Source organism: Poecilia mexicana, unplaced genomic scaffold (genome assembly GCF_051168715.1).
Source record: "Poecilia mexicana isolate PSO_F unplaced genomic scaffold, ASM5116871v1 scaffold_11, whole genome shotgun sequence".
NCBI lineage: Eukaryota > Metazoa > Chordata > Actinopteri > Cyprinodontiformes > Poeciliidae > Poecilia > Poecilia mexicana.
Window position 1 is genome coordinate 12,520,881 of NW_028263380.1, and position 25,499 is coordinate 12,546,379.

Below are 25,499 nucleotides of genomic sequence, written 5' to 3' on the forward strand. Positions count from 1 at the left end.
GAACTACAGACACCAGGGAGAGTGGTGGATACTGGGCACCCCTTTCACCTATAACGCTCCTAGAAAGTTTCTTGTTATGAGTTTAAGAGCGGACAGGCCGATCACACTACCAGTAAACTTTTTCACATTTAATATACTTTTATTTATCCTATTGCGATATGGCAGCAACAGCCAAACAATTTACACATATAAGAAATCAATACAATATAGTCCAGACATTAATGTGTAATATGACAGTCATTAATAACACTAATTATTAGCAAAAAAAATTCTGTCTAGTGGATGACAACTTCAAGATGTTTCCTATGCAGAGAAGCTGATCACATGTATTGGTCGTCCATTTCGTCCACATAAACTCTTCTCAAGTTCTGAAGGCTCTGTCTCTCTTCCACGCTCTTTAGTCAGTTCATTACATAGATTTGCATTTGGCTTCCAAATGCAAAGTCCGTTGGCTGACCGGGTCAGCCGCCTAATGGGTTTCTTTTTGCTCCCTGAAACCAGCTCAGAGTTTCCATGTCTGTGTGTTTGGCATCAATCTCTTGCTGAAAAATCCAATTCGGTTCCACCTTCAGATTATTATCAAGAATGATGCTGTAATCCATAAATCCTTCCTTTAGTTACCTGACTGAAGGCTGCAATAATTAGGACTGAATTTGTGTGTATGTCACTGATTTAAAATTTTTTAATCAGGATCTGTTTGCCTTCTATTGCTCCTTGAATCCTTGTTGTTGTTAGCTATAAATTGATTTGAATAAAAATACTAAGCAAGCGTTTTTAGGATGATGCGCAATACCTTTCCACCTCAAAACATTGAGGATGAAGTCCACCCATCCATCAATCGTCTATATCTGCTTACCCTTGCAAGGACGTGTGATGGCTGGTGCCTATCTAAAAAAAAATAAACTCCATTTCTGACATTCCCCCTTCATTGCATCATCCCAACAATGCTTCTCCAAGATGTCCATTGATGCCGTTCAGAACCACATTTAGGGGCATTGTAGTTCATATAAGCTAAGCAGATGCAAAAGCTCCACCAGGTGTTTGCTAATTGCTGCTGGCGCTAGTCTGATGGAGCTTGGCTGGAGGCTGAAGCTCAAAGGCAGAGCTTTGCATAAAAAGGCGGTGCATTGTATGACCAGCCGTTAAAGCGTCAGATTCAAGGATTTCTCAAACATGCATGAATGAGTCAAAGCAACACTCCGGGTACGTTTAGTGACATTAGAGCACGATGTAGATCTCAGAAAAGTAAAATGTATATAATACTCCACAATTTAAGAGATCACAAAGTGATTAAAGAGGTTCAGCCAAATGCGAAGAGCAAGTCAGTGTGTTGTCGTCGACATCAGTGTGGATTCCCAACCAAGGGGAGTCCAGTTTGTGATTATTGTTCAGAGGGGAAATAAAAGGCACACTTTAACAGCCGTGGTTCATTTCTGCCAGACCTCAAGACATGCCTCCTTCCAATAAAGTGGGCTAAGTCAGCAAACACGGGCGGTAGATAATGACCGCTTTATGAGCATGGAAAACAGCACCCACCATGTAATAGAGTTATTACATCCAGTCTGTACACGTTAGTTCATAAAGTGAACAAACAGCGAACATAATCGTTAAGAAAACTGGCCTCTGGTTTTATAATGCACGCATGATGTAGCTGAGACTCGGGCACATTAAATAGTTTTTTTTTTTTTTCTGTTTTAGGTTTTTTCCTCCCTTATTAAAATTGTTTGTGGAAGAAATTATGGAATGATATACGGAGGTTTATGTCTTGTCAACTTAACCTGACATATGCTCCTACTTCTAATGCGGCTTTGACCAAAAGTTCTCAAAACGCTTCTAGATTTTCACTAAAACTTTTTTTAAAAGTTTGAATCTGACCTTGGCACCAACCAATTCATGTGAATTCTCTTCACACTAGATGGATAATTGGACTAGACCCACAGCATGTTCCTTTTATTCTACTTCATTATTATAATTAAAAGCTTAACATCCAATATTGCAAAACCGATTAAGCAGTTAAGTCTTAAAGAGGCATTCACAATATAAGCTAAAACATGTTTAAAGATATTGGTCTAAGATATCTTTAAACATGTTTAATGTGTGATGGCTAACCTACATAGCTACCATAGGGCCATGTAGCCTAGCTTAACTCCATTTGGGTCCCACATGAATGCTTTAGGCTAGGAAAAAAGTCAAACAAGCAATTTACATACTAGTGTCATTCAACCCAACGCTTATGTGTCTTAAGGTTTATACACAACACATTTCTGTCATTTCAGCATAAGAGCCACAGATTTTCAGCCAGGTCAAAGTCTGGTCTATTCCAGAAGTCCGTCCTGTTGAAACATCCAGACGTGTCCCAGTTTCCATCTGGCTCTTGATTTGAGGTTAAGTCCCACTTTGTGTACCGCACCAGTAACCATGGTAGCAAGCCATCAGACTAACATGGTCAACAGCTGGTTTAGATTTCTATCCTTGAAGGCACCGATTTTGGAGCAGAGCCTCGTTTCTTAGTCAGCACATTCAGTTCTTAGTGATATAAAACTGGATTTTTTTTTTTTTGGTCACAGAACACTGAGAAACACGGTGAGAGATTCTCAGAGACCAAAAGTTCACAGAGTATCTCTGGTGTTAGACCATTTATCATCGAGCTGTAAACCGATTCCAATGTACCCTGAAGGTCACGGTAGGAATACAACAACAGTGACATCATCTGCAAAAAGAGACCCTGGGTTTCTTTAACCCGACACTCTTCATTATGCCTCTAGAACCTCTCCATGCTCACCTCAAACACGACTGGAGACAAGGAGCAGTTTTGGCGGAGTCCAACCCACAGTAGCAACAAGATCAACTTTGTGTTGAGAATGTTGTTTTGGTGATGTATGGACTGGAAATCCCTTAAAAGAAAGTGTCCAAACACTCCAACAGCAACCCAAATAAAATCCCTGGAGAAACCTAGTAGGAAGCCTTCTTCAGATATATATTAAAGTTTGTTTGTTTTTTCCCCAAACTATGAACAAAAATGTTCTCTAAAACAAAATACACTCCAAAACAACAGCGCATTGTGAAACTGGTAATCACATAATCACTGAAGGATTGTAAAATATTTATAGGAAAGCTGTAACTATTGGGAAAAGCTGCAGGATCATTTCTAGGGCCAAAATATGTGAAGCAGAAAACCATTTACTGTGTGCATGAAGACTCCAAAAACTCCTAAGCCTCAAAATGCTTAAAACAACATGCTATAATTACTCCTACTTTTCCTTGTTTGAAAATTATTTCAATGTTCAAGAAGTAAAGAATAAAAAAATGTAGCAAAACCCATAGCAGCAGCTTTTTTTATCCCTTTGTAAAAAAAAAAAAACAGCTGGGTCTGTTTTAAATGGTAACCAGGACAAATGTAAATCTTCTCCCCCGCATGATAGTAAAACACCAGAAACAAAATGATATGACAAGAGTTGTTTTTACTGAATACCAAAAGTTTATTTTAAAAAAGAAATAAATCAAAGTAAAAGAAAAAAAAAAAAAGAAAAAAAGGGCCATTTTTGAGGCTGACTGATGGTAATAAAGTTCATCCTGAGGTTGTTCTGAGGCGAGACGAAGCATGTAAAATAAACTCCATCAGTGCCCATAAAACACTTCCGAGGCAGGCCGCTCACAAACACACACACACACGCACACAATCAAACATCCACACACACACTCTCTACTGAATTTCTCCCATGTACAGACGTTTATCACTGGAGCCAGACAGCACTGCAGAGAGAAAACAGATGAGCAGCCCAATAAAATTAACAGATTTTATCCATTTAGAAGCTATATCAATACTGCATTTGGGGTTAGCTTGGGATCTAAAGAGGAAGATAAACACGTCTTTGATGCTTCAAAGGTTTCTGCTCTATAAGCTACAGCAGCTGAGCGACTCACTCACCGACAGGCTCCTCTGGGTGGAAGACCACCTCGTTGACAGAGCCGGCGTGACCCGGCAGCTTGTACAGGATCCGTCTGGACGTGGTGTCCCATATGTACACAAATCTGGGAGAGGAGACAGAGCAGCAGAAAGAGTCACTTTACAGAATCTGCCCTGGTGTTTTTAAGTCTGTCCGCCATCTTTGAAAGGCAACTTTACAGAGGAAGAGAAGAAAATTCGGAAAGGTCTCTCATCTAAATCGTTTTTTTTTTTTTTTTACCATTTAGTAGCTTTTTCATAATGTCTCTGTGCAGACATATCAAACTGGAAAATACAGTCAGAATATTTTTTATTTATTGTCACGTTACAATCACATCCTATTTGATTATTAAGATAGAACGACACATTTTTGAATGTAAAAGAAAATTAAATTTGAAATTTTTTTAGATATAAAAATCTGAAAGGTGTGGCGTGCTTTTTAGTGGTGACACCTCCTCAATATGAGTTAAAACAGAAAACCTTCGTTAGTTTTGAATATTAATGTCCAACCTTAAAAACAAAGTGTAGGGTTGATGTTACTAAATGGTAATTGGACTGAACTTATATAGCGCTTTGCCAGTCATTTTGACCACTCAAAGCGCTTTGCATTAGAGCTGCAAGCATCTCACACTTTGAGTTCAAGAATCAGATAATTTAAGTCGGTTTCTCAATAGATACAATGGACAAATCATTAGTACCAATAATGAAGTAATTGAGACAACATACATGTATAAAGTATGCATATCTTAAAGCTACAGTAGTCTACAAAGGTGAACAAATTCATGTTAAAAGGAAAGAATTTTCTGATTTGAAAAATCCCTGAGAGTTCAAACATTCTGTTCCTACTCACGTGCAGGTTGATTTTGGATTCTGAAAATTTCATCTAATGCTCTGAAAAAGCCTTTATTGTTGACTCAATAGTTCTACTTTATTCCGTAATTCAAGGTCGTTGCTAGTACAAGAAACGATTTACGGTGTTGTCTGGCGGTTTGTTTGTTACCTGTCAGCTGAACCTGCTGCGATCTTACTGCCGTCAGTGGACCAGGAGCACCTCAGCAGGTTCTGAACAAAGAGCAAAACACGCAACAGGCTGCATTAGCAATGAGACGTGATCTGTGAGTCATTCAGAGCAGCAATTAGTTCGAGCAAATACAAAGGCATTTACTGACTGAATGATGGGTTTCTAATTACAAAACAGCTGAATGAAGCCTAATAAGTGTGAAAAAACTTCCTAGTTTTAGTGTTTAATTAATGAACTCTTTGACCTGCTTTCCCTGCTAATAAATCAGGATTACCTTCTCGAAGTTGTGAATGTTACCCTGGAAAATCTTCACGCATCTCTCCTTGGGCGCGAACGGTCGCACGTCCCAGATCCGCACTGTGTGAAAGACGCGCAGTTCTAAAGCAACAGAACTCATCCTCCACATTTTGAGCCACAAGAAACCCAAACGCCACCTGTGTTGTCCATGGAGTTCGACAGGAGGTACGATCCCTCGGAGCTCAGGCTGAGTCCGGTCACAGAGTCGCCGTGGCCGTGCATGTTGTAGATCAGCTTGTTCTGACGCAGGTCCCACACCTGCACAAAGAGTGGGTTGAGAAACGGTTTTCACAAAGAACACACAGAGAACTTTAAAGTAGGCCATCTGATGCAGATGGTGGAGATAGTGCACGTTTCTGAGGTGCCACAGAGGATTACAGTGAGTATTGACAGGGCCTCAAAGTGCTGCTTTGTCACTTTTTCCAGTAATGATGGGTAGCCCAGGAAAAAACATGCAATTAGAGGAAAAAAGATCAGAGAGCACAACATGCAACCGACCACTTCTTATTTTACCCTCCAGTATAGTTCTATTTGGACCAAAATTATTTCAACTCGCCCAAGTTCATGTTTACATTTCTTTGAAGAAATAACACATGTGGCCTTTTTTTTTTTCTCGCAATAGTACACAATGCTGTGATTCGCAGTGGCACAGAATGAATAGAGAATGAAACAAAATCAGCCACAGTCTAAAGGAGTACTTTGAAACAAAATGTTCGGGAAGCCTGACGAAGACCACATAAAAATAACAAGAACTGAAAACTACATATAAATTGCTACATTCAAAAACTATTAAAATTCTCAGTTATTTACATCCTCCAGTTTAAAGTTTGTTTAATGAAACCAGAGAAAGTGCCAAGAGTCACCAGAGGTTAGGGTTAGGACTCACCCTGTGGCTGTTTGGAGCACAGAGTAACATAGTTTAGCCTCTTTCTCATCTGCCGGTCAGCTGGCTGAAATATGCCTGCCACACTTCTACCTCACAAGACAAAATAATCTAGAAATATTCAGTGTAACAAAAAGTGAAAAATCAAGGAGTAGACAGTAGCTGAGAGACAACATTCTCATTAGGGCAACATTGTTTTAAAACAACAACAACAAGTAGGTCATGACTTCATTTCTCTAAATTAGCACATCAACGAGGTCATAACAGAGTTTTAGTAACCCGACTTCACTTTGGACACATAAACTTGTTTTCATTGAGGCCTAATTCCAAAAACAGATGCCTTTCCTTCATACGTTTTAATGCCGCCGTCATTAAAACGCAAAATGGGTCCGAGAGCTCGACCAAAAGTGCGACCATTAGGATCGCGTTTTTAATTGCATCCAGTTATAGAGCACTGCGAGGTCGGCGTCCCTCGTTAAAAATAACAAAACCTTCAGTCACGTAAACGAAAGGCAACATCTGCGCAGTAATTACGGCTGTTTATCTGCCAGATGGTCCAAGAGAAAGGTGAGGAGAACTCGCTCTTCTCCGCTTAGCAGAGGTGAAAACACGACAGATGCAAAAAAAAAACAAACAAACAAAAAAAAAGAATAGTTTAGCTCAATGTTCACAAAAAAACAAAAAAACTGCGATTGTTGATTATAGTTCACATTATTCCAACTTTAACAATATTGTATAATTTTGAAGCAGTTTGAATAACTGACGGTTTTCCGTTTTAAATAATGTAAACAAATCAAGTTTTACATTTTTCATCCATTTACTAAGGCACCATAGCGGCCCGTTACTTAAGAGGATGATATCGGTGTACAAAAACTCACATTTTTCTCTCTTTTTTTCTCATCCATCATTGCTATTCTTCTAAAAGTGTCTGTGACATTTAACGTTTTACGCCTCGTCGTCTGAGTCAGGTGTGGGGAACTAATTAAGTGAGACTCCATCTGATTAAAACATAACATGGCATTTGGAATTTAGAACCGAGCAAATCCTGCATTTGTTGTGCAGCCTCACTATAACGCAGTTCACATTAAAATTCAATTTGAAAAGTAAAAATAAACAAAAAACAAAATTAAAAATGCATTACTTTCTATCATTAATACTGAATGTTTAATTGTCAGTGCAGCCATGTTTAGGATTGTTTAGTATCTTTGATTTTAGTACCTTGATGTCATTGTCGATGCCTCCAGACAGAATCTGATCGCTGGTGTCATTAAACGTCACGGCCAGCACCTGGTATGTGTTCTGAAAAGTGTGGATGGCCCCTTTTTTGCGGATGTCCCAAAGCTGTAATGCGACAGAAAGCACTCGCATTTAATTTATGGCCGACTTTAAAGTGCAAAAATGTGGTCGGGTATGCATTTCATTTCAATAGAAAGCAACTGAGCTGTCACATGGATTATTTAAACACCCACCTTCACTGTCCCATCATCACTGCCAGTGCACACTAGCTGGGGCCCCCGACGAGCCGGATAGCAGGTGTTAACAAAAGAGGTGTGGCCCTTCAGACGCTTGATCCTCTCACCGGTCTCGCTGTCCCACACGCCCACGGTCTTGTCTGTGCTCGCCGAGAACAACAAGCTGAAATACATAAAAACATATCACTGCCAAAAGAGGAATTTATAAACGTTTACAGCAAACATTTCTCTAAAATAAAAAAAAAAAATAAAAAAACAAATAAGAGATTGGAATAACCATCTCTGACAGCTGCCCACACCTGCCATCTGTGTTGTAATGCAGCTCCATCACTGCTCCACTGTGGCCCTTCAGGGTGGCGAAGTTTTCGCAGTCTCCATAGACGTTCCACATCACTGCAGCAACATCACAAAGCAAACAATATGTTACTGACAGGAACAGTGGTCCGTCGGCCGCCGCGCTCTGGTCCACTGGTTGATGGAGTTTAACTTTTGGCAGTTACTCACGTATGAGCCTGTCAAATCCTGAGGAGGCCAGCGTGGCTCCGTTGGGGTGAAACTTGCAGCAGTAGACCTCACCCTCGTGGCCTGACATCAGCATGATGGGGGCCTGCAGGCTGGAGGTCCGTGGAGGGCCCTACGGGAGCACAAACATTTATGGTTTCTGCATCACACGCGTCTAATTCATTATGATGCAAACACAAAAAGGATGTACTGACATTTTGCTGTACTTTTGATTAAAAAAATTATTTCCAAAGAAGGCAAACTGACAATGTTTCAGTGAAGATAATACATTAGATAAAAGGAAATCACCTCATTAATTAAGCAATCATAAGCAGACTTAGTGGTTCCCTAGAACAATTTTAAAGTCTGATTGACTTTAAAACTCTGTAAGACTTGAATTATGTAAAGACACGCTTTATAACAGATTATTATCAGATTATAGCACCCTATCACTGCTTAGGGTGATAGTCAATATCCAGGTGATCATGATTAATGCCTAAATGTATTGAACTGATCGCATGTGTGACATGTAAGGCATACAACTGAACAGTTTAGATCAAACACATCGATGTATTTTTGTTTTAGATATTTTCCTGCTTAATTAACCAGTCATCTTCTATATAATTTATTTTTAAACAATCTCTGTGTTCAGCAACTGCTTTTAAATCACCCTATGAAAAGCTAATGTAAGTATCATTTATGTAAAAGAAGCAGATATGAGGACGCAGCAGCAGCTATGGTTCGTACCGCTGCCACGAGCTGCTGGGACTGAGCCGCCGCCACCAGCTCCATCCGGGGCCGCTTCATGGCGGAGGGAACCACCGCCATGTCGCCGGCTCTCTTCAAAGGCTCAATCATCCCGGAACAGCCGAAAAAGAGCAGAAAATCCCTTAAAACAAGGCTACAGTTTGTCCAAGAAAATGAATGGACTTTGTTGAACTAAAAAGAATGTCGACGGAAGCAGCGACAACGGAGAAGACGGAACTTGGAAATACTTCCGCTAGATAGAAGGCTTGTTATTGGTCAAAGTTTGAGCAGGATGCAATGATTGGCTATTCTGCTTCTTGCGTAGGGTTTTACACCGGATGTAAAACATTCACTGTTCTATTAACACGAAAGGTACAGCATTGACTTATATTTTTCTAGGCTTATTGTCCAAGTTAGCACTGTTCCTTCTTTAATAATCATAAATCTGCATGAAGTATTAGCTTGATAAGACTGAATATATGATTGTGAGGTATTTAAACATTTATGTGATACTTCCCGCTTCTGTGTGACTTGACATAATGTAAACAGTGTGTTCCATCGGTTATTATTTCGTTTTACTGCCTGAAATCCATCGTCGAGCAGCATTTAAAGTTTACTCCGTTTAGAATCATAAATTTCGACGTATTTTATTTGGGTTTTATATGATACATGATACGTTGTTTTTAAAAGGTTTTACTGATTGTATACTCCTTTTGGGTATGCTTTGATTTTCGGTCATTTTCGGTTATTGCTCCTTTCAAAATAACAGAAGCCCAGTCAGATTGGACAGAGAGCGTTTGTAAACATAATTTTCAAGTCTATCCACAGTAGCTCAATTGTACTTAGAGCTGGGTTTTAACTGCATGCGTTTTTATCTATTCCATTTCACTGTAATATGTTTAAGTTCAGTATTGTTTATTTCCCATTTTGAAATATGCTTCTGTTTCGGGTCTTATTTGTAGCCCAGGAAAACAGGGAGTCATGATTACAAATTAAAAGTTTGACACTGATCAATGTAAAAAAAAAAAATAAAAATAAAAAAAAAATAAATATATATATATATATATATATATATATATACATATATATATATATATATATATATATATATATATATATATATATATATATATTGTATAAGCAATGATAATGCTTTGCTTTAGTTATTGCGTATTTTATTTGATTACTGACTAAATAAATGTTCCGAAATTTTGGGTTTCAGAATATTCTGCTGGAATAATAATAATAATAATAATAATAATAATAATAATAATAATAATAATAATAATAAACTTATTTTAATACTTTATGCATTTTTTAACTGGTGTAAATGTTTTATTTTATTTCAAAACAGAGAAAAAGTAGACCTTTCTACTCACTGTGCCTTCTGTTACTTTATATATTTTCCTCCCTCACTTTTAATGATGCTGCAAATTCTAATATCTGTTTAATTATCTGTCGACCAGATCTACCATTAGACAGTGGTGACCCACCCCTAGTTGGGATAATGTCTGATCGAGGTGGACATGGTCGTGAGCCGGCCGGATTGGATGGTCTGCCACCGCTGCACAGTATTGCCAAAGGAGAGGTGGTCTCTGTGCAAAGCTACGGAGCCTTTGTTCGACTGCCAGGTTACAAGAAGGAAGGTTGGTAAAAAGGGCTTGCAGAGGGAATTTAAAGTAAAGAATCATAACAGGGGAAAAAATGTTACAGACATAGACAGATTTAAGATTTTAGGTTAGCATAGCTGAGGAGGTGAATCACTAAAATAAACCAGAGTGCTCTCAAATGATGGGCAAACCATTCTTCAGAATCTTGTCTGCTTAGGGAGAAACTTCTATGGGAAAATGTTGCTTTATGTTAACACAATCCAATTTCATTCATATCATGCATAACTTATGCTCCCCTTTCAAGAAAAAATATGATTATGTTCCACCAATCTATGCTTATGTGCTGATTATATATGTTTAAAAAGGAACACACGCATAATGTGTTACGGAAAGCATAAGGAGGGAGACAATATGAGCATACTCAAGAAATATGTGAGCTGTGTGAAGCAGGTCATCTGAAATCTATATTTAGCCTACGAGTTACGCATGTGATGATGCCTTATCACTGGCCACTTTGGAAAATTGATAATGCTTTCACCGCTAGAGGGCACACTCAGCAAAAGTTTGGTTTTGGAGAAAAGTTCAATAAAGCCCAAGAGGGACAAAAATAGAACACACATTTAATTAAATTAAATTTAATTTTAATTAATTTAATCACATGAAAAAGCATCACTTGTTCACATTTACACACAGGACCTTGACTTTAAAGTAGCTGGACTCCTAGTGTCCGGATAGCTGACTGAATGGAATAAAAGCCTAAAATTAATATGACATTCTTGGCTGTGATGTGTGGCTATAAACATCTCAGAACGGTATGTTTTTATCCTGTAAGTTATTTTTGTGTGACATCTTTATAAAAAAAATAAAAAATAAAAAAAAAAGCGCTGTAACTCCACTATGAACAGGTTTGGTTCACGTGAGTGAGATGTCTGCAACCAGAGTTGAAAATGCCTCCGAGATTGTGGATGTTGGAGAACACGTGTGGATCAAAGTCATCGGGCGCGAGGTAACGACACACAAAAATAGCACAATCCCACACGCAGGTGTGGAATGTAAATCCAGCGTCACCGCAGTACGACCCTGTCTGTCAGATTCAAGGTGACAAGGTGAAGATGTCCTTCTCCATGAAGGCTGTAAACCAGGGGACAGGACAAGACTTGGACCCCAACAATGTTATGGCAGAGTAAGTGCTTTGCAGTGTCATGTGTTTCATGTGTGTGTGTGTGTGTGTGTGTGTGTGTGTGTGTTTTTGCAAAGGAGCGTGTTATTTTCCTCTGTTTGTGTTTGCAGTCAGGATGCGAGGCGCAGGAAGCAGTTCAGAGATCACACAAGCAACAGGATCACCCTGGAGGCCGTGCTCAACACGACGTGTTCAAAGTGCGGCTGCAAAGGTGCTCCAGCACGACTAGAACTTGTAAAAGGAAGAATCAAATCGTGAAAAAAAAATATTTTTCAGACAGCAGCTGCCTCATGTCGAAGTTGTTCAAAGTCAGTTTCAGTTAACTCGATACTCCTTTCAGGTCACTTCACAAAGGACTGTTTCTCAGCTCCGGGCTTGCAGTACGCTCTCGTGCCTGAAGAGGACGATGCAGAGGCACAGCAGCAGCAGCAGCAGCAACAGACAGCCACAATCAGGCCACCGCAGGACTCGGACAAAAAGAAGAAAAAGAAGGTGAAAACGTTAAACTAAACAACACCTGCCCCTGCTCTCTCTTCCTGTTTACTCCTCCGATGTTTCTCACGTTGGCCGTCTGACGGCTCATGTGATCCGACGTGGCAGGAGCATCATGACAGCTCCTGTTTTATGCTGCTTTGACAGAAAAGCTGTGTGACCCAGTTTTGAGGTAATGAAACTGCTGTCAGTTTTCTGTACGTATCTGCAGCCTCAACGTTCAGATTTCCTTTCACGGTGCCTTGAGGAACTCCTCGAGGCTCTTCGGACTTTGTCACTTTTTGACAAATTACAACCACAAGCCTTGATGGGCTTCGTTGTGATTTTGAGTGTTTCCTAAATGTGAAGTAACAGGAAAATGATGGGATCTTTTAGAAAAAGAAATCGCAGCTTGCATTTGTTTTCAGCTCCGCTGCAGTAATACTTGTGGAACGACATTTCCAGTTACAGCTGCAAATCATTTTATGGTATGCCTGCTTTGCACATTTAGCGATCAAAATCTGCAACACTTTTCATATATTTTTTTGTTAAAAATGTTGTGAACCACGTCGTTTTTTTCCCCTTCTACTTCAAAACTGAGAGCTAATATGAGCTGATTTATCAGTTTAATAAAATAAATTCCGTGATGTTTTTGTAACAAGGGTATAAATACCTCTCGAATTACAAATTTATACTTATGTGTCTGTTCTTCAGGAAAAGAAAATGAAGAAGAAGAAGAAGAGGGAGAGAAAGGAGTCAGACAGCGACAGCAGCAGCGAGTGTAAAACCAAGAGGAGGCGTCATAGCAACAGCCTCGACAGGCAGGAGAAGAAAAAGAAGAAGCACAAGAAACAGAAATCACACAAGCACAGCTGAGACAGCCGGAAAGCTACACACACGCACACACACATGCACACATACACGCACACATACACGCCTCCAGTCAGTCACGCCACCACTATCACACATGCACATGTTGATAAAACAAAGCGATAGACTTGCGGTCTCTTTATCTCGTCATTATTCCTTATAAACCACAAGCTAACTATAGAAAATACAGTTGTAAATTAGCAGGGTTTTTTTTCACTTGTAATCCATTTCCTGGTGAAAGCTCAAAGGAAAATACTGTTTTGAAAAAAGGTCGTGTGACCATCCCCCGTCTGGCCTGGAGTAACCTCTGACGCCCACGGTGATACGAGTCTTCGCCTCTTGTGTAATCAAATATGTGTAAATTATATGGCAGCAGGAGACATCCACCTTTTCTTTTTTTTTTTAAATACAGATATTGTTTACAGCTATCCGGTTTCTGATGGAAATCAATTAACGAGACGTTGGGGGGGTAAAGCTGACAGACACACACACACACACACACAGACAAACACAAACAGGAAATGTAATACCGCACGAGTGAACACAACAGGACCCTCGTATTACGGTGACATTCAGATTTATGTTTTCATGTTGTTGTAGATGCATGTATTTATGTGTGTATTTCCACAACCCGCTTCCTGACCTGCTGACTCCATTAAATCTGTTTGCGCCTGTAAAGACAACAAAGAGCCTCCTGACTTCTCTTTGTTCAAAGACCTTGAAGTCATAACGCTGCTGTTAAAATCTGCCCTCCGGCCCAGAGTACATACCAACACAAGGTCACATCCAGTTAATGTTTTCAAGCAAGGTGGTCGGTCAAATAGACCTGGTCATGCTGTGCCTAGGAAAAGTATTCACACCACCTTTTTTTTTTTCCACATTTTGACGTTAAAAATAGCACTGGATGTAAAATTAAGTGGGATTTTTTATTTATTTTTTATTTTTTCGGATGGATGTGAAGGAGAATTAAAACGATTCGTGTTTTTATTGTATTCGGTCACGTTTACTCTGAAGCCCATCGACAAATCCAATACAGCAAAACTGCTCTCAGAATCTCATAATCATTAAATGGAATCAATACCAATAACCTCCAGAAGTCCACCTGTTTATAATGTAATGTTATTTCAATAAAATAGGTTTGTTAGGGAGCACCATTGAGCCCAAAATTCATAATACCGTGCGGCAGAAAACTATAGCACTACACACTAAACGTACTGCTCACGGTAAGAAGAGCGTTAATCAGAAAAAAAGACTTTCTTTAGAAGGGAAAGGTAAGCTGAATGTTGATGGGGAGATAGATGTAGCTAAACATAGACCAATTAAGAAAAAAAAAATTAGAAGCTGAAAATGACTTCTAATTTTGCCCTCCCACTTGGAGGGCAACAAGCGTACAGCTACAGTAGAATGATACAATATTTTAGGTAATTTGCAAAAAACTTGAAAACAGTACATAATTTTCTTCCCACTTCAGAATTATGCATAGCTTGCTCCCCTGCTCTCTCTTCCTGTTTACTCCTCCGATGTTTCTCACGTCGGCCGTCTGACGGCTCATGTGATCCGACGTGGCAGGAGCATCATGACAGCTCGTGTTTTATGCTGCTTTGACAGAAAAGCTGTGTGACCCAGTTTTGAGGTAATGAAACTGCTGTCAGTTTTCTGTACGTATCTGCAGCCTCAACGTTCAGATTTCCTTTCACGGTGCCTTGAGGAACTCCTCGAGGCTCTTTGGACTTTGTCACTTTTTGACAAATTACAACCACAAGCCTTGATGGGCTTCATTGTGATTTTGAGTGTTTCCTAAATGTGAAGTAACAGGAAAATGATGGGATCTTTTAGAAAAAGAAATCGCAGCTTGGTATTGGGTCCTCACATAACATTTAAGTAAAAAACAACAACAGAAAAACGATTAAGTTTGTAACCAATATAAGAATCCTACAAAAAACCTTACATTTCCCATGGTTTGTGCTGCACTGACCCAGATTCAACTTTCTGCTTGTGAGATTTGACAGATTATTTCCAGATGCAGTGGTTTGAAGCGGCTCCAGCGCAGCCCACTGGTAATAAATTTAATCTCAAGAATCCTCTTCGTTTCTTCTTCTCTTGTTTACTCCATGTGGATCTAATAGACGGTCCCAAACTTTCATAACCAGAACTGTAACCCTGTTGTGAGTCAGTCGTTTTGTATTTTGCTTTGTCTCTTGGGAAATGATTGACAACAGTTACGGTTCAAATTGCTGTCCTTAAACATAAACAGTGAAACTCAAATTTTAGAGGGAAGCTGAAATATTTGCTTTTCAGCTACAATGAAAGAAAGATAGCGGTGCTTTTTGAAAATAAAATCGGAGCATGTTTATCAGTTACTGGGCTAGAGCCTCCAGCTGTGCTGATCTAAACAGTGACTGACCTTCATACAGACATATATTACAGTAAAACTCAAGATCAGATCTGATCACAAGCTTCACATTTTCCGCCCGCTTTCCTCTTTATCTCAACATCTTCTTTAGAGAAAAAAACAGACTCTTTATGAGTATAAAGTGAACAGTTTGCCAGTAATAGCTAGTTGCATTTTATTTTGTCACCACACTTATTGTGGAATAGAAATAGTGACTGGGGAAAACACTGTAATTATGAACCACGCTGTAGTCATTTATAGTTTCATCTTTGGTTTACATGAGCCACAGAATTAACAAATTTCTACAAAAAGTGTTCTTATCTCTTGTGTTCATTTTTTTTTATTACTCAAAAATGTCACAGGCTTTTTTTTCTTTAAACCATAAATCATTATTTAGTGCTGCTGGAGGAGGCACACAAGTCATGTCAGTCAGAATGAACGTAAATGTTTTGAATTTTGGCTCTTAACTGATAAGCCACAACTATCAACATCAATACAAATGAATAAATGAAATATAACACTCTGGGTGTGTGCAAATAATAGCTGTTTGACTCAGATTGCTGAACTGAATCCACCTTTCGAGGCGTTCACTGAACTGTTCAAGAACAGGTGTAACTTGCTGAGAAGCAGTTCAACGTGGCGCGGATCGATTCGCGAGTCACCAGGCCGAGACGTGCTGCGTCGGCTGCGTTACAACAGCTGCAGGAGTCCTGCTGGGAGTTTAAAAGTAAATCTTCTCGTCTGAACAGAATCAGAGGAAGAAGTGGCACCTCCCCAAGCTCTTAAGCTTGACTCAAGTTTGCAGTAAGGCAAATAACGAACACTCACAACACCTTGAGTCATGTATGTAAATGGATAATGTTCAACAGAAAGAGCACAGAAGCTTCTTTGTCTTGGTTGCGAGTTATTTGGTTTACAAGGGGAACTGGAGAATTACTCAGTGTAGAGAGAATGATACAAAATGTCTTTCATTGTTCTTTATTTTTCCCTCTAACCACCGACCAGCAAGCTGCAACTTGGCCAAAAATCCTGAGTTCACAACAAGACGATGATCAAAAACAGACGCTAAAACCGGAAAGATATGAAATACAAATGTAAAGTGTTTCTGTTTTCAAAAATCATTGGTTCATGCAGCCTTGAATCTGTCAGTTTAACTGAATGAAACTTTGTGCAATGGATATCAGGTCTGTCCAAAGACTTCCTTAAGTAACTAATCCAAGGGACGTTTAAATAAATATTCATATTTGGCAGATTTTTTTTTTCTCAGGTTTTAACATTTTACCTCGCAAATCTCTGCATTGTTTACATTTTGATTCAGGTTTACTGTTCCATACTCCCTTTGTCTTTAAGCGCAAACAACAAGGAAAACCAAAGTGCTGTGCAACAAAAAGGTAGACAATGACAAAGTGTTCAACATGTTTGGAGCTGCGACACCACAAGCTCCACCACCTCTGAATCTGATTGGACAAGTGAAACTGTCTGGTCAACAGACCTGGAGGGAACTAGATTTTAAATAAGAGTGCAGCAGGTCAGACAGAGAAAACGGGGCTTAACTTTTATAAGACTTTTAAAAATGCAAGAACCAAGAAAACGAATTCAGAAATGAGCTTTAAACAAGTGAAGGCAGCAAAAAAAAAAAAAAAGAAGTGTGTGGTTGTTTGCTTGTAAACAGAAAGTGCAAGAAAGACAATTTACAAAAACAGTTCACACATTTCTTTTTGACAGAATAGAGTTGATTTCTACTGGAAAAAGTTGAATTTTACCATGGCATGTTTCTGATTTAGATGGATCCTCCCTTACAGCAAAATGTCTGATAGAATGGTGGAGATAGACACCAGTCGGCCCACGACCCTGCAAAGACAAGCAACAATGGACGGTTTTCTCAGGGAGGAAAGGTCAACATAGGAGGACCTGGTGGGTATAAACAGTGTAACTTCAGCCTTGTTCTCATTAAAAGTCAGAAAATTTGGTGCCATCCATCTCTTAGTGCCAACCAAGAAGTCAATAAGAAGCTGAACATAGCTGTCAGCAATGAGATTTTACTTAACAAAATGTAATGTTTCAAAAAATAAAATAAAAAATTGCAACAGAAAAAAGAAAAGAGAAAAGCAGAGACCCAAGAGTTGAGCCTTGTGCATCTCAGCAAAGGTGCAGATAAACTCTCTGATGGTGTCACAGAAACATCTCACCAAGACGTAAAAAACCAAATCGGACAGCTGAACCTCAGCTGGACGCCCAGCCGGCTCACAGCCGGGGATGTTTGGTGAAATGGATGCTGAACTTTTTAACAGGCAGTGCCACATGGAAACCAGGGTGAGTGGCATCATGTGTCAGGAGCAACTGGTTCACTCCGACAGCGTGTCTTCTCCCATCAGCTGAACACAAACACCTGTAGGAATATTCCTGAAACAGTCCTCCAGCTTACAGATGACGCTGCTCTAAGCTGTTTGACTTTCAGAAAACCTCCCGTTCAGTTGTTCCACCTATAATTAATGACACACATGTGTGGTGGACTAGTGATTACGTTGGTACACTGGTAGAAGAGAGAGACACCTTTGACTTGAATGTCACTGAAATTTTCAAAAAAGTGCATGTACATGTAATAAATTAGCCTAGGCTACTTACAGAAAAATGCAGCGGATATAAGATTTTCTTATACCCTGGAATATTTAGTGGCATTGAATTATTTTCTCTTAACTAGTATCCCACTGGAATCTGATTATTTGACACCCTTTCTATATGACTAAACTTGGTCAAGGTTTTTTGTGATATCTTCAGTTTTGTTAGACTCAACTATAAAAATTTAACTAAGAAACAAACATCAAAGTCCAATGAAATATCCATGTTTATGATTAATTTTCATGAACTTCCAACAGTTTCCTCCGCAAACTGAGGACGTTCCTGCAACAGTTGTGGTTATCTTTGGTGGTGGCAGACAGGAGATGAACCATCTCCTTCCCTGCCCTTTTACCCCTTAACCCTGCATCCAGTTGGCTCTGAGTTATTACCACATGATCTGAGAGGGAGGGATACAAATTTAGACCTCACACCTAATATACAAATAGGGGACATAACGTTTCCCTCATCCTGGACGAACACTCTGATCAAACCTCTCCACACCAAGGGAAAATATACACACCCTGACATAGACACACAGGTTTTTTTTTAGGAGCTATAATTAACTTCAACTCCGGTACAGCCGATTGTGATGGAAACAGTGGTTGCATGCAGTACTTAGTTTGACTTTGAGGTGTAACCAAGTATAGTTCGCACCAGAGCCTTGTTGAGCAGGTTCAACAAGCGTTACATTTGTGTAATTAAGGATGTTATGACCTTGGAGGGAGCCGCTTTATTAAAAATTAATTCATCCAACAGCAAGAGGAAAACAGTGAATAACCTCTGCTTGACCTTTAAACAATGACTTAAAAAGCAGAAAAACTTAAACAGAAAAAGACTGATTTACCTGTTTGTCATTGTTGACTTTTATTTTGAATGTTTGAAATCACATTTTCAAATTCCAGAAATTTGCAAGGTTTTTTTTAAGCATCATGCAAAATACAGTATTTTTAATATGTATACATATATATATATATAAAACAACAACAAATCAGCAGTTTTATTGAAAACAACAGCAAATTATTGGAATTTATTCAGTGTTTTAGTAGAGGGACAAACAGAAAAAAGGAGAAGTTTACGGAACAGGCAAAGTCAAGGTCAACAGCAACAATAATACTGAAGGTACAGTAAAAGGGGACTAGCAGCCATACATGGCGTTTTCTTGGCCTCCTTACTACTGAGTAGTACAGAGTTTTGGGGCTTCAGCTGATGCAGTTCACTCCGTGGGGGGTTTTACTCGGCTTTCTCGTAGCGACGCGTGCAAACCACGTCTCCGATTTTAAGTGTCTGTGGCAGAGAAATTAGAAGATTAAAATCTGAAAAAACACAACACATATACGTGTTAAATATATTGTATGATACCTACCAATGTGAGCTTGTTTCCGTCAACTTCCCTGACCAAACTGGTCTCTTTACCGTCCCACTTCTGTACGTGTACCAGCTTGCCGTCCTCTACTGTCACTAGGGACTTTGGGAGAAAAAAAAAAAGAAGACACATTTAATACATGGAAATATGGAAACATAAATAAAGCAACATGTAGTCACTTGCTTTACTTGAGCACTTAATGAACTAAACAGACTTGAGTGTCATTTTAGTCTAAGCAAAATAATTAAAAAAATGTATTATGCCGACATAAATTAAGGTAAATTTTTCAAGCATTAGCTATGTTTCCATCTCCCAATGAACCTTTGCATTAAAATTAACAAGTTATCATTAAAAAGACACGCCAGTTAAAACTACACAAGCTTGGCAAAATAAATTACTTTTAGTCTGACTAAAATTTCAGATTTAAAGTCTCTACATTAGCTGTGCTAAGCCAAAACGATATATATGTATACATTTTTCTATTTATGCTAATATTACAAATTAACTTTTTACTTAAACTTTCCTTCTGTCCTGAAGGAAAAACTATACTTATGAAATACCTTAAATGTAAATCTTGTAAAGAATACTGTCTGCTAAAAATGAAAAACAATGTTAGCTAACGTTACCCGTGCTAAAAATTAAGCTCAAGTACATTTTAATTAATTGAACTTAAAGTCTTATCTTCAGATCTTTGTAGCCGACTTCCATCGTCATAGGAAAGACCACAAACAGTGGGCAGAAAGTGTTTTGTTTCCCTATCCATCTTATTTTACAACAGTACTTGTAAAAAGTTGCATCTGGCAACTTTCAACGTTTCCTAAATTTGTAATTTCAGTATATTTTTCTAATGAGATCTATAATGTGCAACAGAAAAAAAAGTATTCATATCACATATATTTAAATTGTTAGCTTCTAGAGTCGATTACAGAACTGAAAAGCCTTTGACCTCTCACCTTGACCTTCCTGTCATCTGCGGTGGTCTCGTCAAACTCCTCTCCGACCTTAAAGGAAAGCTCCGTGTTCTTAATACTGCTCTGGGTCTTCACGGTCACCGTGTCGCCATCCACAGAGATAATTGTGGTGGGTTTAGTCATGTTGCCTATCTTGCGTGTTGCAAAGCCCACACCTGAACAAAAACAGACAAATGCAATTCATCAAGGAAAGTAAAAAAAATAAAAATAAAACATTTAAATTGCCTGAATACAGTTAGATTTGAGGCCTGCTAGTAATGCCAAGGCTGAAGGATTCTCCAGCCTGAATACCAATCTGCAAAGTTTATGTCAACAGTTTCCTGAAAACAATGATTTTTCATAGGGATTTTCAGAGGAATTAATGTGCACCTTTATGTTTTTGCACAATCCCATTACACTGCGCCATCCCACAGGGGTCTATACTGGGCCCCCCTTCTGTCTTAGCATAGGGTGCTGCTGAAGTCAATCTTTAAAGATCAGAATATTTCCTTTTATGACAACATGCAAATTAAGCTTCTCCTAAAAGTAAAAAAGAAAACTCTTAAAAGGATTTAATCATGGCTGGATATAAACTTCCAGTGTTTCAATTTTAAAAAAAAGAAAGAAATATTTGGTAAATTAGATTTTCAAAGTAAAGTTGATAGCGCTAACTTTGTGCAGCTGAGTTTTTAATGAGTGACTTGTTTTAGGATGTACTTTATTTTCCCTTCTTAACAAAGATGTATTAATTTATCTTTGTTAAATTAATACAAAGATGGCAGAGGATATTTTAAACCACGGAAAAATGACTACATGCTAAAACCCAATAATTATGGGTGACTATTTAACAGCTAAATTGGCTTTAAAATTACACTTGGATAGCTGAAGCTCGTTCTGATGAAAAAGTCCAAAGTTAGGATTGGATCATATAAAAATCCAGAAGGCAGAGAGGAAAGTATCCAAAACAAAAATTGAGAGTATGAAGCAATAGCTGTATCAGCTGTTGAAACATGTTCTCCCGAAACCAATTCTTTTTCGTTTACAGATGATTTAGAGAAAGTCGGTGGGATCTGTTGATACAAGGTTAAGGCAGAAGCTGTGAATTTGGCCCCTGGGTGCCTTCAAATGGCACAATCTGTAATCTTTATTTGACTACTATCAGGCCTGGAGCATGTTCTTTAAACACAGTGGGGTCCCATTGACCCGAGTTCCTGTCTGGACATGCGAGAGAGCAACTGATTACTGACTTGCCTCTCAGAACGGGTGTGTGTGAGCATGAGGGATAAAAGAAGTTTATGTGATTGGGTAATAATGACTCACACCCTACTATACCATAGTAGAAAACCTGCTCTCAATAAGGCTTACAAACAAAAAAAACGTGTTTGTGGATGGACTTGACATAGCAAGATGAGTCATTGATCCAACAACTGGGGTCAAAGGGTGGAAAAGTCCCATGGTTTCTGAGCTGAAACAGAGCAGGCAGGTCAATGGTGGGAATCCTGTGAGGTCAAGGACCATCAATCTTCCTGACAAAGTCAAATAGCTCGTCACGGTTGTAAAATTCACTGCACCTGTTCCAGTACTGCATATGTGGAAGATTTTGCCGCCATGTTGTTATCCTGCAAACTCCATGATGTCGGAGTCATTTTCATATGCAACTCTCATCGTGGTGGCAAACAATGAGGAGCTTTTAGCTAGGGTCACACACATTATGCACAACTGTGTGTGTGTGTGTGTGTGTGTGCGCGCGCATGTGTGAAAGAATGAAAGAGAGAGAGACAGCTGCAGACCATTCATCGTCTTTACAGTTGGGGTTTTCTTTTCTGCACCAAAGGCGAACCCCTCCCTTACTCGCAGCTCTCTGGCCATGCGGTCCACCATTCTTCCTCCCCCTTTCTGGCTTTCCTCTTCTCCTGTTCCCCCCCCCCCCCCTCCACACACCCACTCTTAAATCATATTTTTTTTCCCCCCCTAATTATGCAATTAGGTTCCTCTCTCGTTTGCTGTACCACAGTTATTTAATTTTACCCACGCTACCCATCCTCTCAGAGCGTTTAAAAGCTAAACGCAGATCTTTATCTTTCCGCGGCCTTTTCTCTTTTCCCGCATGTGTTCACGTGCAGCCCTGGCTTGCATCCTCTCCTGTTTCGCACGCATGCGCACACGCTCGTATTGAATAAATGTGCACCGGACGACAACAGAGAAATCCTCCTTACCCAGCTCTTTCATGTAATCATCAAATTTTTCGCTCTCCTTCAGGTTCCACGTGCCCACGAAAGCCTCGACCATGTTTGCAGCTGCGCAGTGAAACGAGGACGCGAGCCTGTAAGAGGGTTAAAGCAGTCAGCGGCGAGGAAGAGGAGCGGCGGAATGAGAGCGGAGGGACACAGAAAGAGGAGAGTTTATTCCGCAGCTCAGGCCTCTCTGCGATCTGACTGGTCGGATGCAAACCGGCTGTTCGTGATGTCACCCGCCCGTGAAGAGCAGAGCAGGAAAGGAGGTGGAGACAGTGCGCTGCTTGATACTGCATGTGCATGAGGTGATTCCTTTCGATTTTTTTTTTACCCCCCGTTATTTATGCATTTAATTTATAAAGTCACTCAACTCTGACGCAGTGGTTTATTTAATCAAACCGCAGCGTTGGTGTTGGAAGTATGAAAGAGAGGATCACAGAGAGCCATAAAGAAACCCAAGCTAGGGGAATAAAGGGGTTAAAGGATATGGGGGCAAGAGGGTCGATCATGAATAAGGCTTCGCTGTTAGAGACACAGACGAGGGAAGAAAAAAAAAACAGATGGAGATGGAGCCCCTAGAAAAATGTCATGGCTGTCTTCTCAGATTCATTCTTGATCCTTCATTACTTGACAAATGTGTTTAATTCACATTTTTGTTGAATTGCATCAACAGATATCAGTGCGTTTTGTTGGATTGTATAGACCAACGAAATGCAGTGCATGGCTGGAAGGAAAAAGCACACTGCTATTCAACATTTTTTAAAAGTAAAACCATTGAGAGTGTCACACATTTGTATTCACACCCCTTTACTCTGATCCCCCTAAATAAAATCCTTGAGATGTCAGTCAGTGAGTAAACCGAGTCTTAATTTATCCTGAGTATAAATACAAGTGTTCTGTCAAGGTTTCAGAGGTTTACATGCAGAATATTAATAAGCAAACAAGATGCAAAGAGAGCTTTAATAAGAAAACTGGTCAGAGTTTATATACAGAACATGCTATAAAAAACTTGAGACAAGAGGGGAGCTTCAACTTCCAGCAGGATAATGGTCCTCAACATATACTGTCATCGCTCTAATAATGGAAGGAGTTGGATCAAAGTATTTCTATGTGTCAAAACCCTGATCCAGATAAAAGAAAGATTTATTTTTCTCAGCTTCACCTTGTCTAGTCTGGCTGAGCTTGATCGATTTCTCGAAGAAGAATGGTCGACAATTTCAGACTCAGGATGCGCAAAGCTGACAGCAATAACTGCAACAAACGATGAATCTGATTGGCTCAGGGGAGCCGAACACAACGGTATGCCACACATTTTGGATTTCTTTTTTTTTTTTTGGGTATGTTTCTTTATATGTTGCAACTAGGCCCTGTTCTGTTTGGTCTATCACATAAAGTCCACAGAGAGTTTTGGATCTAATGTCACAAAGTGGGAGAAGGTGGCGGTATGAATACTTTTTTTTTTACCTGTAAGGGCATGACCAAAAGTGTTATTGTGTGTTTGTGTATAGACTTGGAAAGCCCAGGAATGCAGTGGCCCGTGGTGTTGAGGAGAGCTGTCATAAATATGAAGAAGATAGGGGCTCTGGAAGATTGGTGTTGCTATAGAGCTTGTTTTGCACCCACTACGTGTTTTTACTCTTGTGGAAGCAGGACGGTGCTATGGAAGTAATTATCTGTTAGGAAGAAATGGATACAAACTTCGAAGAAGTGGGCAGACCAGTTAGCAAAGCATGTCCATTATGTTCTGACGACATAGTCCTCCATGCAGTTGTCCTGGGTTTCACTCCTGGTATTGGGGCCATTTGCTGCATGTCTCTCTCTCTTTTTCTCTCTCCGCCCTGTTTCCTGTCAATATTTTTGTTCAATAAAGGCCTGGTGCCAAAAATATTTTAAAAAGATTTGCTCTCTCTGAACCAAAATCAGTTTGTATGTGTCTCATGTCTGTCCCCTTAAACCACTTGAGGGAAGTAGCCATTCATCAGAGGCGTGGCACTCTTAACGTCACGCTGTCTTGCTCAGGCTGAGGTTTAGCACCAAAATGAAGATTCACATCAACCTGCAGGCTTCCCTACAAACACGGTTGTTTATTGTATCCTAAATTACTACAACTCAACTGAACCTTGGAAATAGGTGTTTAAGGTTTTAGTGTGCATGTAAATTATTGGAGCTCTTCATCTTTGCTTTTCTTAGATTTGTGTTTCCCTTTCCAACCTAAACCAAATTATAACCCTAAAATCCCATTCAACCCTTCAGTCTGAATCTCTTTCTGATGAAATTTTACCAGCAGCAGACTCACGGTCAGATGATCTCTAGAGGTTGTGCAACAATGACAGTAACTCCACTACCGCAGAGAGACGCACCAAAAGGGAATGGGGGTAAAAAAATAAATACATAAAAAAAAGTCAATAGTGAAAATTGTTACATCATCACATCACTCCATGTTATTTTGTCCACTACCCTTGCTGTCTCCTAGACTTGTTTTATTGCTGCAAGTGTGCTTAAAGTGACACGTATGTGTGTGTTTGACACAATGTGGCGTGAAGGAGCTTGATGGTTAATAAACAGGTGTGAGAGAGACGCATGAAAAAATCTGAGGAAGAGCGAGAGGAGGTGAAAGGTTGACATTACTGAGATCGGGGTTCTCAACTTTCAGTCGTCCTTTTAGGTTTTAAAAGTTCTACAACACTGAGCACAAAAACCTCCACGTAAAGTGTGTTCGGTTCAGATGTGCACTGCTGAATGAGTAGGCAACTATTTTTTTCTCGCAGTTTTGACATTAAAATATTTTCTGATTTAGGTCATTTGTGATTTGCTCAATAAAAGACTGAAATGTTAAGTTGCCTTTAGACGTTTTTGCAAAAACCCAGGTGACAATAGTCTAAATTTGTAAGCTTAAGCTGAATTAAGTGGGAAAGAAACTCGTTAAAAAGGCTGCTTTTCCTT

General features: G+C 39.4%; 3 protein-coding genes and 1 long non-coding RNA gene across 6 annotated transcripts; 2 read left to right on the plus strand and 2 right to left on the minus strand.

Moving 5' to 3' along the window:
• Window positions 1–3,455: 3,455 nt before the first annotated feature.
• snrnp40 (small nuclear ribonucleoprotein 40 (U5)) lies at window positions 3,456–9,107 on the minus strand. Its single transcript, XM_014987645.2, has 10 exons — window positions 8,868–9,107; window positions 8,124–8,253; window positions 7,919–8,012; window positions 7,617–7,782; window positions 7,366–7,488; window positions 5,402–5,522; window positions 5,242–5,324; window positions 4,947–5,008; window positions 3,929–4,032; window positions 3,456–3,753 (listed from the first exon to the last, which is right to left on the minus strand). Exons 1-10 carry the CDS (start codon window positions 8,976–8,978, stop codon window positions 3,704–3,706), a joined length of 1,044 nt encoding a protein of 347 aa, XP_014843131.1. The 5' UTR covers window positions 8,979–9,107; the 3' UTR covers window positions 3,456–3,703.
• Window positions 9,108–9,161: 54 nt separating this feature from the next.
• Window positions 9,162–13,685, plus strand: zcchc17 (zinc finger, CCHC domain containing 17). 2 transcript variants are annotated; one of them, XM_014987646.2, is made up of 7 exons: window positions 9,162–9,239; window positions 10,334–10,513; window positions 11,383–11,483; window positions 11,569–11,660; window positions 11,768–11,868; window positions 11,998–12,149; window positions 12,843–13,685. In XM_014987646.2, exons 2-7 carry the CDS (start codon window positions 10,375–10,377, stop codon window positions 13,002–13,004), a joined length of 747 nt encoding a protein of 248 aa, XP_014843132.1. In that variant the 5' UTR covers window positions 9,162–9,239; window positions 10,334–10,374; the 3' UTR covers window positions 13,005–13,685. The 2 variants fall into 2 exon arrangements, with proteins under 2 accessions (XP_014843132.1, XP_014843133.1); XM_014987647.2 differs by having other exon boundaries at window positions 9,228–9,357.
• A 5,163-nt stretch (window positions 13,686–18,848) lies between these two features.
• On the minus strand, window positions 18,849–22,736 carry fabp3 (fatty acid binding protein 3, muscle and heart). The gene is made up of 4 exons (XM_014987698.2): window positions 22,539–22,736; window positions 20,326–20,498; window positions 19,373–19,474; window positions 18,849–19,293 (listed from the first exon to the last, which is right to left on the minus strand). Exons 1-4 carry the CDS (start codon window positions 22,609–22,611, stop codon window positions 19,240–19,242), a joined length of 402 nt encoding a protein of 133 aa, XP_014843184.1. The 5' UTR covers window positions 22,612–22,736; the 3' UTR covers window positions 18,849–19,239.
• LOC106918155 (uncharacterized) lies at window positions 22,720–24,475 on the plus strand. Of its 2 annotated transcripts, XR_001418369.2 has the most exons (3): window positions 22,720–22,861; window positions 23,713–23,855; window positions 24,065–24,475. It is a non-coding gene; the product is annotated as an uncharacterized LOC106918155 (long non-coding RNA). The 2 variants fall into 2 exon arrangements; XR_015764628.1 differs by having other exon boundaries at window positions 23,713–24,475.
• The last annotated feature ends 1,024 nt before the right edge of the window (window positions 24,476–25,499 follow it).